At 41.3% G+C, this 12,500-nt stretch overlaps 1 protein-coding gene across 13 annotated transcripts in view; it reads right to left on the bottom strand.

Annotated features, from left to right (window-relative positions):
- CELF2 (CUGBP Elav-like family member 2) overlaps positions 1–12,500 on the bottom strand; it is a 591,098-nt gene that overhangs the window by 516,964 nt on the left and 61,634 nt on the right. For all 13 annotated transcript variants that reach the window (XM_070754402.1, XM_070754411.1, XM_070754404.1 and 10 more), the window contains exon 2: positions 2,532–2,567. In XM_070754402.1, coding sequence (XP_070610503.1) covers positions 2,532–2,567 — 36 coding nt within the window. The remainder of the gene's footprint in view (positions 1–2,531; positions 2,568–12,500) is intronic.

Genomic DNA, 12,500 nt, shown 5'->3' on the forward strand with positions numbered 1-12,500 from the left:
TAAAAACTAGGGCCTGTTTTCATCTGCTGGTTGAAGTTCTGGATTGGTTTGAGACTACCTGCCAGCATTCCCCAACAAGGCACTTTCCCCCCTGTAGTGCTCAAACCTTTTACAAAGACAAAAAGTAGAGTTTTGCAGATAGGCTGTTCCACGCTGGTTAGAGCAGTGTTTCCCAACCTTGGCAACTTGAAGATATCTGGACTTCAACTCCCAGAATCCCGCAGCCAGCTGGGAGTTGAAGTCCTGATATCTTCAAGTTGTCAAGGTTGGGAAACACTGGGTTAGAGGAAGGATGAAAGACAATGTTATGAGTTGTGGGAGAGAGTAGTAAAGAGACACATCAGCCTTGAATCAACGCTATGCAGGAAGAGATACAGAAAGAATCCCCCCTAATTGTTCACAGTACTTACAGATAGTTATGCAGAGTATATTATAGTTTGGCAAGTGCAATTAATCTGAAGAGCAATTAAAAAAACCTACTTTGTTGCCAAGAAACCCCAAAACAACCCACCTCCCTAAAAGACCTCCAAAGTTCTTCCTTGGTCGATAACATAAAATTCAGATAAATCCAGACCAGGAAGAATGTGAAAATTTGCTATAAACAATTTAGAACAGGGGTCCCCATACTTGGCAACTTTAAGACTTATTTTATTCTATTTTATTTATTTATTTTGTCCAATACACAATGAGGGTTTTAGTGGGCATATATCTATATACACATAGTAAAATACATGATGAAGGTTATAGAGGAGATACTCATAGTAAAATATATCTAAGAAATAATAGAAAAGAAGGAATAGTATAGAACGTATCAATGAAAGAATAGAAGAAGAGATAGGAATAGGAGATATAGGAGAGCAATAGGACAGGGGACGGAAGGCACTCTAGTGCACTTGTACTCGCCCCTTGTGGACTTCCATTCCCAGAATTCTCTAGCCAGCTAACACAAAGAACACAGAGTCCAGGTTTAATCAGCAGAGATAACAAGGAAATGATCTTACACGCTTAAAAGCATTGGTGCCGAATCTACTCTGCCATTTCCAAAATGCTGCCAAAGCATTTGCTGTTTTAAGAGATTCACACCCACATAAACTTTTCAGACCCCTTCTGCTTGTTGAAAGAGAGGGGGAGGGGGGAGGAAAGGGGAAAGAGAGAGAGAGAGATGGGAGGGAGGGAAAAGAAGAGGAAGGAAGGAAGGAAGAAAAAGGAGAGAGAAAGGACTGAAGGAAGGAAGGAAGAAAGGAAGGAAGGAAGGAAGGAAGGTACCGGCCCTCTGGAACCACTCCCCCCGGAGATTAGAACTGCCCCTACTCTTCCTGCCTTCCGTAAACTCCTTAAAACCCACCTTTGCCGTCAGCATGGGGGAACTGAAACATCTCCCCCCTGGGCACGTTTAATTTATGCATGGTATGTCTGTGTGTGTGTCTGTTAGCATATGGGGTTTTTAAATATTTAATATTTTAAATTTGTCTGATTGCTTATGATTTGTTTCTACATGTTGTGAGCCGCCCGAGTCTCGGAGAGGGCGGCATACAAATCTAAGAAGAAGAAAAGAAAGAAAGAAAGAAATAAATAAATAAAATAAATAAATAAATAAATAAATAAATAAAATAAATAAATAAATAAATAAATAAATAAATAAAATAAATAAATAAATAAATAAATAAATAAATAAATAAATAAATAAATAAATAAATAAATAAATAAATAAGGTGGATTAGGAGAAGGGGAGATTAGAAAGGAGGGAGGGAGGAGAAAGAAAGGATTAGAGAGGAGGGAGGGTTAAAGACGAGGGAGGGAAGGAAGGTTAAAGGATAGGAACAGAAGGAGTATGGAAGGGAGAGAGGGTTAAAGAAGAGAGAGTGGGAGGAAGGATAGAAGGAAGGGTGGATGGGAGGGGTGTGCAAGAAAGAAAGGAATGAATGAAGAGAAAGGAAGGGAAAGAAAGAAAGAAAGAAAAGATTAGACAGGAGGGAGAGAGGGTAAAAGTGGGGTGAGTGAGGAAGGAAGGAAGGAAGGAGAGAGGAAGGAAGGAAGAGAAAGAAAGAAAGAAAAGATTAGAGAGGAGGGAGAGAGGGTAAAAGTGGGGTGAGTGATGAAGGAAGGGAAGGAAGGAAGGAAGAAGGAAGAAGGACCCTACACCACAAGCAGAACATCTGAAAGTAAGCTGAGTTCCCTGTAAAGACTTCCAACTTGGCAGTCGTTCACCTCGGCTGTACTCAAAGCAACATCATGTCAATGATTAAAACGAAGCGATTAAAATAAAATTACACAGATCACCTCTTGTTGAAAGAGCCCACTCTACAGATGCTTCTGTCTGACATGGCAAACGTTTTCCCTGCCTCTCAATACATATCCCCCCCTTAATGACTGTTTCTTTTAGAAATGGCCTCTCCCTCTTCCCACCCACCCACCCATCCAACCACCCCCTTCCAAATCTGTGACAGGCTGTCTTGGATGCATCACTTAGAAAAAAAAGCAGCTCTTTGGCTCCAACCAACAGATCCGGGTTAGCAGAACAGCTTGCTTACCTTGGTAAGATTCCAGAAAACTCTGTGGCAGTCTCACTACAAGAAAAAAGAGAGAGACGGAAAATAGAGAGAATGAGTGAGTGAGATAGAGAAAGAGAGAATGGAAGAGAAAGAAAGAGAAAGAATAAGAGAGAAAAGAGAAAGAATGTGAAAAAGAGAGAGAATGTGTGAGAGAGTGTGTGTGTGAGAGAGAAAATATGTGAGAGAGAATGTGAGAGAAAAAGAGAATGTAAGAGAAAGAGAGAAAATGTGTGTGTGTTTGACAGAGAGATGTGAGAGAAAAAGAGAGAATGTGAGAGAAAGACAATGTGTGTGAGAGAGTGAGAGAAAGAGAGAATGTGTATTTGATAGAATGTGTGAGAAAAAGAGAGAATGTGAGAGAAAGGGAGAGAGAATGTGTGTGTTTGATAGAGAATGTGAGAGAAAAAGAAGGTGAGAGAATGTGAGAGAAAAAGTGATAATGTGTATGTTTGATAGAGAGAGAAAAAGAGAATGTGAGAGAAAGAGAATGTTTGTGTGTGTGTGCGTGTGTGTGTGTTTGATAGAGAGAGATGTGAGAGAAAAGAGAGAATGTGAGAGAAAGAGAATGTGTGTGAGAGAGTGAGAGAATGTGAGAGAAAGAGAAAATGTGTGGTTTGATAGAGAATATGAGAGAAAAAGAGAGAATGTGAGAGAAAGAGAAAGTGTGTGAGAGAGTGAGAGAATGTGAGAGAAAGAGAAAATGTGTGTGTTTGATAGAGAATATGAGAGAAAAAGAGAGAATGTGAGAGAAAGAGAAAGTGTGTGAGAGAGTGAGAGAATGTGAGAGAAAGAGAAAATGTGTGTGTTTGATAGAGAATATGAGAGAAAAAGAGAGAATGTGAGAGAAAGAGAAAGTGTGTGAGAGAGTGAGAGAATGTGAGAGAAAGAGAAAATGTGTGTGTTTGATAGAGAATATGAGAGAAAAAGAGAGAATGTGAGAGAAAGAGAAAGTGTGTGAGAGAGTGAGAGAATGTGAGAGAAAGAGAAAATGTGTGTGTTTGATAGAGAATATGAGAGAAAAAGAGAGAATGTGAGAGAAAGAGAATGTGTGTGAGAGAGTGAGAGAATGTGTGTTTGATAGAGAATGTGAGAGAAAAAGAGAGAATGTGAGAGAAAGAGAATATGTGTGAGAGAGTGAGAGAAAGGGAGAGAATGTTTGTGTTTGATAGAGAATGTGAGAAAAAGAGAGAGAGAGAGAGAGAGAGAGAAGGGGGAGAGAAAAATACAAAAGGGAAACTTCATTAGTATTCAAATGTGCTTAATCCTAATAAGTAGGAAAATTCACAAGAACTGCAGATACACATTTAAAAGCATTCAGGTTTTAATTAGGAATGTTTCCACACTTCATCTCCTTCAAATGCTCCCCGGATTAAGAAAGAACCTCTTCCTTTCCTTTCCTTCAATTCCTGTCAGATGGGCATTGGGATGTGTTTGTGTGTGTGTGTGTGTGTAAATGTCTCTCTCCCTTTGTGAGTGTGTGTGTGTATGTATGCTGATTGCTGAAACACTAAAAAAAGCAATTGTGCGAAGGGTAAGATAAAGAATGGTGGGGTTTTGGTTTTTTTCAACATTAAAAACCTAGAAAACCAAAAATTCACGGTCCTCTTTTTTAAAAAAAAAATGATTTCATACAAGCTCAATTTAACAACAACAAAAAAAAAAAATAACAGAGATAAATGAAGAGAAAGTTAAGAAACTGTAATTTGGCCACCAAAAACAAAGCTACATTTTTGGAATCCATTGGGTTGGTCTGTCTTGTTTCAGGCAGTTGAAAAACATAAATAAGAATTTAGGAACCTATCTTGTTTCTTTTGGATGTTGCTTTTCATAACCTTAGGTGGGAATTCTTATCATCCTTTGCATTTTTTAGCTAGGAAGGGGTGGGTTCTGTAACACTGTGACATTAAATGAAATTAAAATGATTCGAGCGAACGCTGAACCCAAACTTTACCTGAACAGTCCCCTAATCATCTTTGTTGCTCTTCTCTGCCCTCTTTCCAGAGTCTCAACATCCTTTTTGCATCGTGGCAACCAAATCTGAATGCAGTATTCCAAGTGTGGCCTTACCCAGGTCTTATAAAGTTTTATTTAACACTTTCCCTTGATCTTGGTTCTAAACTCTTCATGTTTCCCAACACCTATTCGTGTACACTGTAATGTCTGTGGAACCGGCTTGTCTGTCCTGACACAAATGCGATAAAATCCTGCCAGTGTGTCAGCAGACGCTCCTGATATGAACAATGGTAACTATCACTGGGCTTTATTGCATTGGAATCAAAATGCCACCATATGGGCCGATTTAATTCTCACGTTAAACTGTGCCCCGGAGAAGAGTCAATTATTGTGGAGGTCAAATTCAGAAACTCCATTTGTGACTTAAAACACACACACATACACATCTAGAGTTGAAAAGGTGAGGTCTGTTCTCCCCTTGTAGCTACTCAAACTAGACATACCTGAATCAGGAATAAGGGTTCCAACCAGTATTGGTTTGCTACTGGTACGGATGAAAATGATGTACGGGTAAACATAGAAACATAGAAGACTGACAGCAGAAAAAGACCTCATGATCCATCTAGTCTGCCCTTATACTATTTCCTGTAGTTTTATCTTAGGATGGATATATGTTTATCCCAGGCATGTTTAAATTCAGTTACTGTGGATTTACCAACCACGTCTGCTGGAAGTTTGTTCCAAGGATCTACTACTCTTTCAGTCAAATAATATTTTCTCATGTTGCTTCTGATCTTTCCCCCAACTAACCTCGGATTGTGTCCCCTTATTCTTGGGTTCACTTTCCTATTAAAAACACTTCCCTCCTGGACCTTATTTAACCCTTTAACATATTTAAATGTTTCGATCATGTCCCCCCTTTTCCTTCTGTTCTCCAGACTATACAGATTGAGTTCATGAAGTCTTTCCTGATACATTTTATGCTTAAGACCTTCCATGATTCTTGTAGCCCGTCTTTGTACCCGTTCAATTTTGTCAATATCTTTTTGTAGGTGAGGTCTCCAGAACTGAACACAGTATTCCAAATGTGGTCTCACCAGTGCTCTATATAGCGGGGTCATAATCTCCCTCTTCCTGCTTGTTATACTCACGCAAAAAAAGGAAAAAAAAGACAATACATCAATTAAAGTACACAATAAACCTCTCAATCTTTCTAATGCCGCAACCCCTTAATACAGTTCCTCATGTTTTGGTGACCTCCAACCATAAGTCTAGGGCCCATTCTCCCAACAGAGCTTTAAGCTGATCGGAGGAAGGTCCGAGGGATGCCTCCACTGAAAATGCCTGATAGGTCAGATTGTAAAAAGACTTTCTAAGGCGCCAGAATAGAAGCTTCAGTTCCTAACACCAGGGGAAATTTGTTTTAGGCAACCCCTGTGAAATGGTCATTCGACCCCCCAAAGGGGTTCCGACCCCCAGGTTGGGAACCATTACTGTAAAGGTTGAACCGGAGGTGGGTTCCTCCCAGTTCGGACCAGATCGCCTGAACCGTTAGCGACCCGCTGATGTAATTTTGATGTCACGGATCCGATCTTGTCTGTGCTGGTCCATGCTTGCCGCCATCTTTTTTTCTGAATTTCCAGTGCTTTGAAAAAAGTCCTCCTGCCCAGCTCCGGGTTAAAACTGAACTTTATTTCTTCACCCGAACCAGAGCTGATTAGTTCCCTCAGCTGTGTTTTGGGCTGAATGCACCTTCTGAGCATGCGCAAAAGTGAAATCCCACGAGGGGACACGTGATGCAAACCGGTGATGAAGATAAGTGGAACTCATCCCTGGGTTGTACATGTAAAAATGGTCACTGGTCCCTTTATTCAGTGTTGTTGTAGCTTCATCAGCAAAGTGATGAAATAGTCCATCAAATAATTTAAAATATGACGCAAGATGTTCCTACATTATTTCCTGTATCTCTAATCTTTTCTCTTTTCCCTTTTTTGTATAATTCATATTATCATTATATTCTGTATTATATGTTCTTTTTTAATGCAAATATTCAATAAAAATATTATTTTTAAATAAAATAAAATAAGATAATGAACATAATCATGTAACAAATAGATGGGATTTTGAACTTTGAAGTATTTAGAATGGCTATTATGACACAAATGTCAAGAATTCTGTTCTACTCTTGTGTATGAAAGAAATTGTGTAGCAAGGATTTATCTTGCGTGGTTACAGCAGTGGAAATGGAAATATTTGAAGATTAATTAGAAATAATGATTTTTCATACAAGAGAACATGTTCTAACTATACAAAAATATTGTAGAGGCATTTAGTTGCTATATAAGGGGGAAGAAAAGAAAAATAAGGGGGAAAGGGGGAAATTAGTAAGAATGAGTTACTATAAATTCTATGAAAAGTGAAGATGATAGTTATTAAATAGTCTGGGTTAAAATTGGTATTAACTAGATGGAGAATCCAGATGACAAAATGAGGTTTCTTAATGGAGGAGGTTAGGCGTTATATACCTATAATAAAGTTGTAATGCCTTTTTGGAATTATGAAATAATGGTTAAAATTTTTTGGAAATACAGTAATACCTCGTCTTACAAACGCCTCGTCATACAAACTTTTCGAGATACAAACCGGGGGTTTAAGATTTTTTTGCCTCTTCTTACAAACTATTTTCACCTTACAAACCCACCACCGCCGCTGGGATACACCACCTCCGGACTCCCGTTGCCAGCGAAGCACCTGTTTTTGCGCTGCTGGGATTCCCCTGGGAAACACGGAAGTCCAGAGGTGGGGTTTCCTATGGAGGGGAACCTCAAGGGAATCCCAGCAGCACAAAAACGGGCGCTTCGGCTGGCAAAAGGGGTGAATTTTGGGCTTGCACGCATTAATCGCTTTTCCAATGATTCCTATGGGAAACATTGTTTCGTCTTACAAACTTTTCACCTTAAGAACCTCATTCCGGAACCAATTAAGTTTGTAAGACAAGATATCATTGTACATGTATGTAATTGGAAGGTATATATGTTAAATTTGACAAATTTGTATGTGAATGTGGAAATTGTCTCATGTTTATAACCAACTGCAGTGTCTTACAATGATTTGCTAACTTTTGTGGACAATTTTCAGCAAAAACTACCTGTAGTTTTACACTTAAAATTACACTGTTCTGTCGTAAAACTGGTGATAAAATCCAGCCCCGTCTAACGTATTATGGTATTAATTTATGATGAAAATTCCACACTCTCCATTGTTGTTGTAAGCTAAATATTACCTATAATCACAGGTAATACTTTCCACTTGCCTCAAATTTCAATGTGTATTTGCAGTCATAAGTTCTGCTAGTTGATGAATACTTTAAAAAAATTACAATTGTTTCAATAGAATAGCTCAGGATTTGAGCTCAAGGCTAGAGAATGCAAAGAGAAATGGAAAGTGGATTAAAAACCTACTTAGAAGATCAACTCCACCATCTCAGAGGTGAAATATAATAGTTGCAAAGTTTTGCTTTATTTTTTTGTACTTTGGGAGAATGAGAGAAAGCTTCTAAGATAACCTGCAAACAGGAAGGGCATCTAGAAATAGACAGCTGAAGGAAATAGCATCCCTATCACATTTAAACTGGCTACTTCCAGCTGTTCCCCTCACAAAATTTATGGTTGTTTCTTCAAATACAGCTCACCCGTCTGGATATGGGACATTAATACAATTGAGAGAGTCCAGAAATATTTCACAAGAAGAGTCCTCTACTCCTCTGCTCGCAACAAATTACCTTATTCCACCAGACTTGAAATTCTGGGCTTAAAAAACCTAGAGATACGCCACCTTCGATCTGATCTAAATGTAGCTCATAAAATCATCTACCACAATGTCCTCCTGGTCAATGACTACTTCAGCTTCAACCGCAACAACATAGGTGTACAAAATAGATTTAAGCTGAATGTAAACCACTTGAAACTCGACTGCAAAAAATACGACTTCGGCAACAGAGTGATCAATGTCTGGAATGCACTATCTGACTTTGTGGTTTCTTCCTCAAACCCCAAAAACTTTAACCTTAGACTGTCTACAGTCTACCTCACCCGATTCTTAAGAGGTCTGTAAGGGGTGTGTATAAGCACACCATTGTGCCTACTGTCCCTGTCCTATTGTCCAAATTTACCTATACCTACTTCGCGTATGTTTATGTTTGTTTGTTTGTTTGTTTGTTTGTTTGCTTGCTTGCTTGCTTACTTACTTACTTACTTACTTACTTACTTACTTACTTACTTACTTACTTACTTACTTACTTACTTACTTACTTACTTACTTACTTACTTATTGGATTTGTATGCCACCCCTCTCCGTGGACTCGGGGCGACTAACAACAGTGATAAAAACAGCATGTAGCAATCCAATACTAAAACAACTATAAAACCCTTATTATAAAACCAGACATACATACAAACAAACATACCATGCATAAATTGTAGAGGCCAAGGGGGAAAATATCTCAGTTCCTCCATGCGTGACAGCAGAGGTGGCTTTTAAGGAGCTTACGAAAGGCAAGGAGGGTGGGGGCAATTCTGATCTCTGGGAGGAGTTGGTTCTAGAGGGCCGGGGCCACCACAGAGAAGGCTCTTCCCGTGGGTCCCGCCAAACAACATTGTTTAGTTGACGGGACCCGGAGAAGGCCCACTCTGTGGGACCTAACCGGACACTGGGATTCGTGCGGCAGAAGGCAGTCTCGGAGATAATCTGGTCCGGTGCCATGAAGGGCTTTATAGGTCATAACCAACACTTTGAATTGTGACCGGAAACTGATCGGCACCCAATGCAGACTGCGGAGTGTTGGTGTGACATGGGCATGCCTAGGGAAGTCCACGATTGCTCTCGCAGCTGCATTCTGCACGATCTGAAGTTTCCAAACACTTTTCAAAGGTAGCCCCATGTAGAGAGCATTACAGTAGTCGAACCTCGAGGTGATGAGGGCATGAGTGACTATGAGTAGTGAGTCCCGGTCCAAATAGGGCCGCAACTGGTGCACCAGGCGAACCTGGGCAAACGCCCCCCTCGCCACAGCTGAAAGATGTTATACACGTTTTGACAAATAAAAATAAGTAAAAATATAAATAAATATTGACATCCACACACTGTCCCATTAGTCTGTCAACCTCAACATGATTTTTGCTTGCATTTAACAAAAACATAGATAAGGGGATTAGAACAGGCGCCAGTCGAATTTGCAGACGGCACAAAACTGGAGAGATTGTTCAGAAGACAAGGACAAAGTTCAACAGCTGGGACAGTCCGAGTTGGGCTAGAACAGTGTTGGACAAACCTGATCATTTAAATAAAATAGGTGGACTTCAATTCCCAGAATTCCCCAGCCAATATGGTGGGCTGGGGATTTCAGGAAGTTGAAGTCCACCTATTTTAAACACTGGGCTGGAAGATCTCTTGGGTCCCTTCTAGCCCTACGCCTCTATGGTTCTGACCAAAGAACTGTCTGCCATTTCATGTTGGAATGATTTCTAAAACTACAGAGATTACAAATTACAGTAATAATAAAATACATAAATAAAAACAGGTGGTCCTTGACTTATGAGCCCCATCGAGCCCAATACTTCTGTTGCAAGGGAGACAGTTATTAAGTGAATTTGGCCCCATTTTACAACTTTTCTTGCCAAGGTTGTTAAGTGAATAATGGAACTTGGCATTCCCCAGTAGGAAAGGGAGGAGAAGACAAGATCGTGTCTTGGTAAGGATGGGAACAAAAGCATTAAAATGCCATGAGGAATGTGTAGGCAGGGAGGACAGAGGGCTGGGAAGTATGGCTTCTACTGATTTAATTGTTCTAGAAAAACAAACTTCTGGTTTGCCGTTGTGCTGTTTTTTGCACCCTGGAGGGTTCAAGGAAGCTTCCTGAAGCCCCGGAGTGCGAGAAAAACCACAATGAGCAAACTGGAAATTTGGAAAATGCACTTCTGGTTTGCCGTTGTGCTGTTTTTTGCACCCTGGAGGGTTCAGGGAAGCTTCTCAAAGCCACCAAAAAACCAGCACAATGGGTAAACTGGAAGTGTGTTTTCCAAACTTCTGGTTTGCCCGTTGAGTGGTTTTTTTCCGCACTCCGGGGTTTTAGGGAAGCTGCCCTGAAGCATCCAGAGGGCAAAATGGCCTTTCCCAAGCCCGAAAATTAGCTGGCCAGCACACACAAGCATGCTGGAGATGACATAGGGCAACGTTTCGCGTGTCCCCTCATAAGGCTCCGCATGACACACATATGCCATAGGTTCACCATCACAGGTTTAGGGTAATGAGCACCTCAGCTTCTACATCCCAAAGGCTGACGAACTTACAAACTTAACTCGTTCTGTGACCAGGTTCTTAAGTAGAAATGTTTGCAAGAAGAAGCAATTTTTCCCATAGGAATCAATGTAAAAGCAAATAATGCATTCGATTGGGGAAACCACAGGGGGTGGAGGCCCTGTTTCCTCCCAGGAGACTCCTAGAGAGGCCCCACAGAGGCTTCTCCTCGCCTTTTCTGGCCCTGTTTCCTCCCAGGAGATTCCTAGAGAGGATCCACGGAGGCTTCTCCCCACCTTTTCCGGCCCTGTTTCCTCCCAGGAGATTTCAAGAGAAGCCCCACAGAGGCTTCTCCCTGCCTTTTCCGGCCCTGTTTCCTCCCAGGAGATTTCAAGAGAAGCCCCACAGAGGCTTCTCCCTGCCTTTTCCGGCCGTTTCCTCCCAGGAGATTCCTAGAGAGGCCCCACGGAGGCTTCTCCCTGCCTTTTCCGGTTACAGTTTCGGAGGCTCGGGTTTGTAAGTGGGAAATGGTTCTTGAGAAGAAGAGGCAAAAAAATCTTGAACACCCGGTTCTTATCTAGAAAAGTTTGTAAGTAGAGGCCTTCATAGGTAGAGGTACCACTGTAATTTCAAGAGAGAATCTGGAAATAAAAGCAATGTTGGGGTGGGAGGGAAACCCCCCCCCCCCTGCGCTACACAAGCTGCTGAATGAGCACTTTGGTTTTCAAAATTTGTTCTCGCACTGAACCTACACGGCTTCCCGTACAGGTGCTTAACTTTTATATTGACTGACTCATTTATTTTCTTCGTCCTTTGGGGGTTCCCTGAGAAGCCGCACAGCTTCTTTCCAGCAGGAAAGCTGCCTTAGCACCGACCAGCAACTTCCTCCTGGGACGAATTCACCGGTCTCTCCTTTATAGGTTTATTGAATCTGATTTCAGCTGCTAAAGCTGCTTTCGGTAACCGTTGTCTGCTTTCAGCAGCTGTTCGTAATTTCTTCAGGCCATCTGTCCTCCAGCTCAAGAAGACATTCCTAGTATTTTTTTGACATATGACTCAGTGTATTTGCACTCCATTTTTGCAAAGTGATCGGTTCCTTTCGTAACACTAGATCCTCATGGATTCTCTATGTTGTGGTTAGCTCTGGCCCAGCTCCTGCCCCAAGGACTGTGGATGTGGGGGAGACATCCACATGCTGCAGGACTGTTTTGGCCCCCGGTGGAATCTGCTGATGAAGGCTCCTCTGACCAAGAAGACATGAGTGACAGGGAGGAGGAGAGTGGGGCAGACAGCTCAGAAGGAGATCAATTATTTAGCTCCTCCTTGGATTCAGAACAAGAGTTAATGATACAGCCACGCATGCGGAGAGCGATGCATAGGCAGCAACAACTGAGAGATTATTATCAAAGAAAATGAGGCCACCTGTGGTTGGGTGGGGCTGTGGTAATTAGTGAGGCTGCCATTGTGGAGGATTATCTGATCGTTGTGTTTCGTGACTGCTTTACTGACTTTGACCTTTTGTGTGCTGATTTTCCCCTGCTTTGAAACTAAACCAGAGCAAAGTGTGTTTCACTTTGTGAAAGAAGAGGGACTGTGAATTGTAGGTAGAGGTACCACTGTACTTCTCTATCCCTGAAATAGAACAGGACCTGTTTTCTCCCCAAACAATAATTGCTAAAGCAGTTTTGCACAGTTCTCCCA

Source organism: Erythrolamprus reginae, chromosome 6 (assembly GCF_031021105.1).
Source record: "Erythrolamprus reginae isolate rEryReg1 chromosome 6, rEryReg1.hap1, whole genome shotgun sequence".
Lineage (NCBI taxonomy): Eukaryota > Metazoa > Chordata > Lepidosauria > Squamata > Dipsadidae > Erythrolamprus > Erythrolamprus reginae.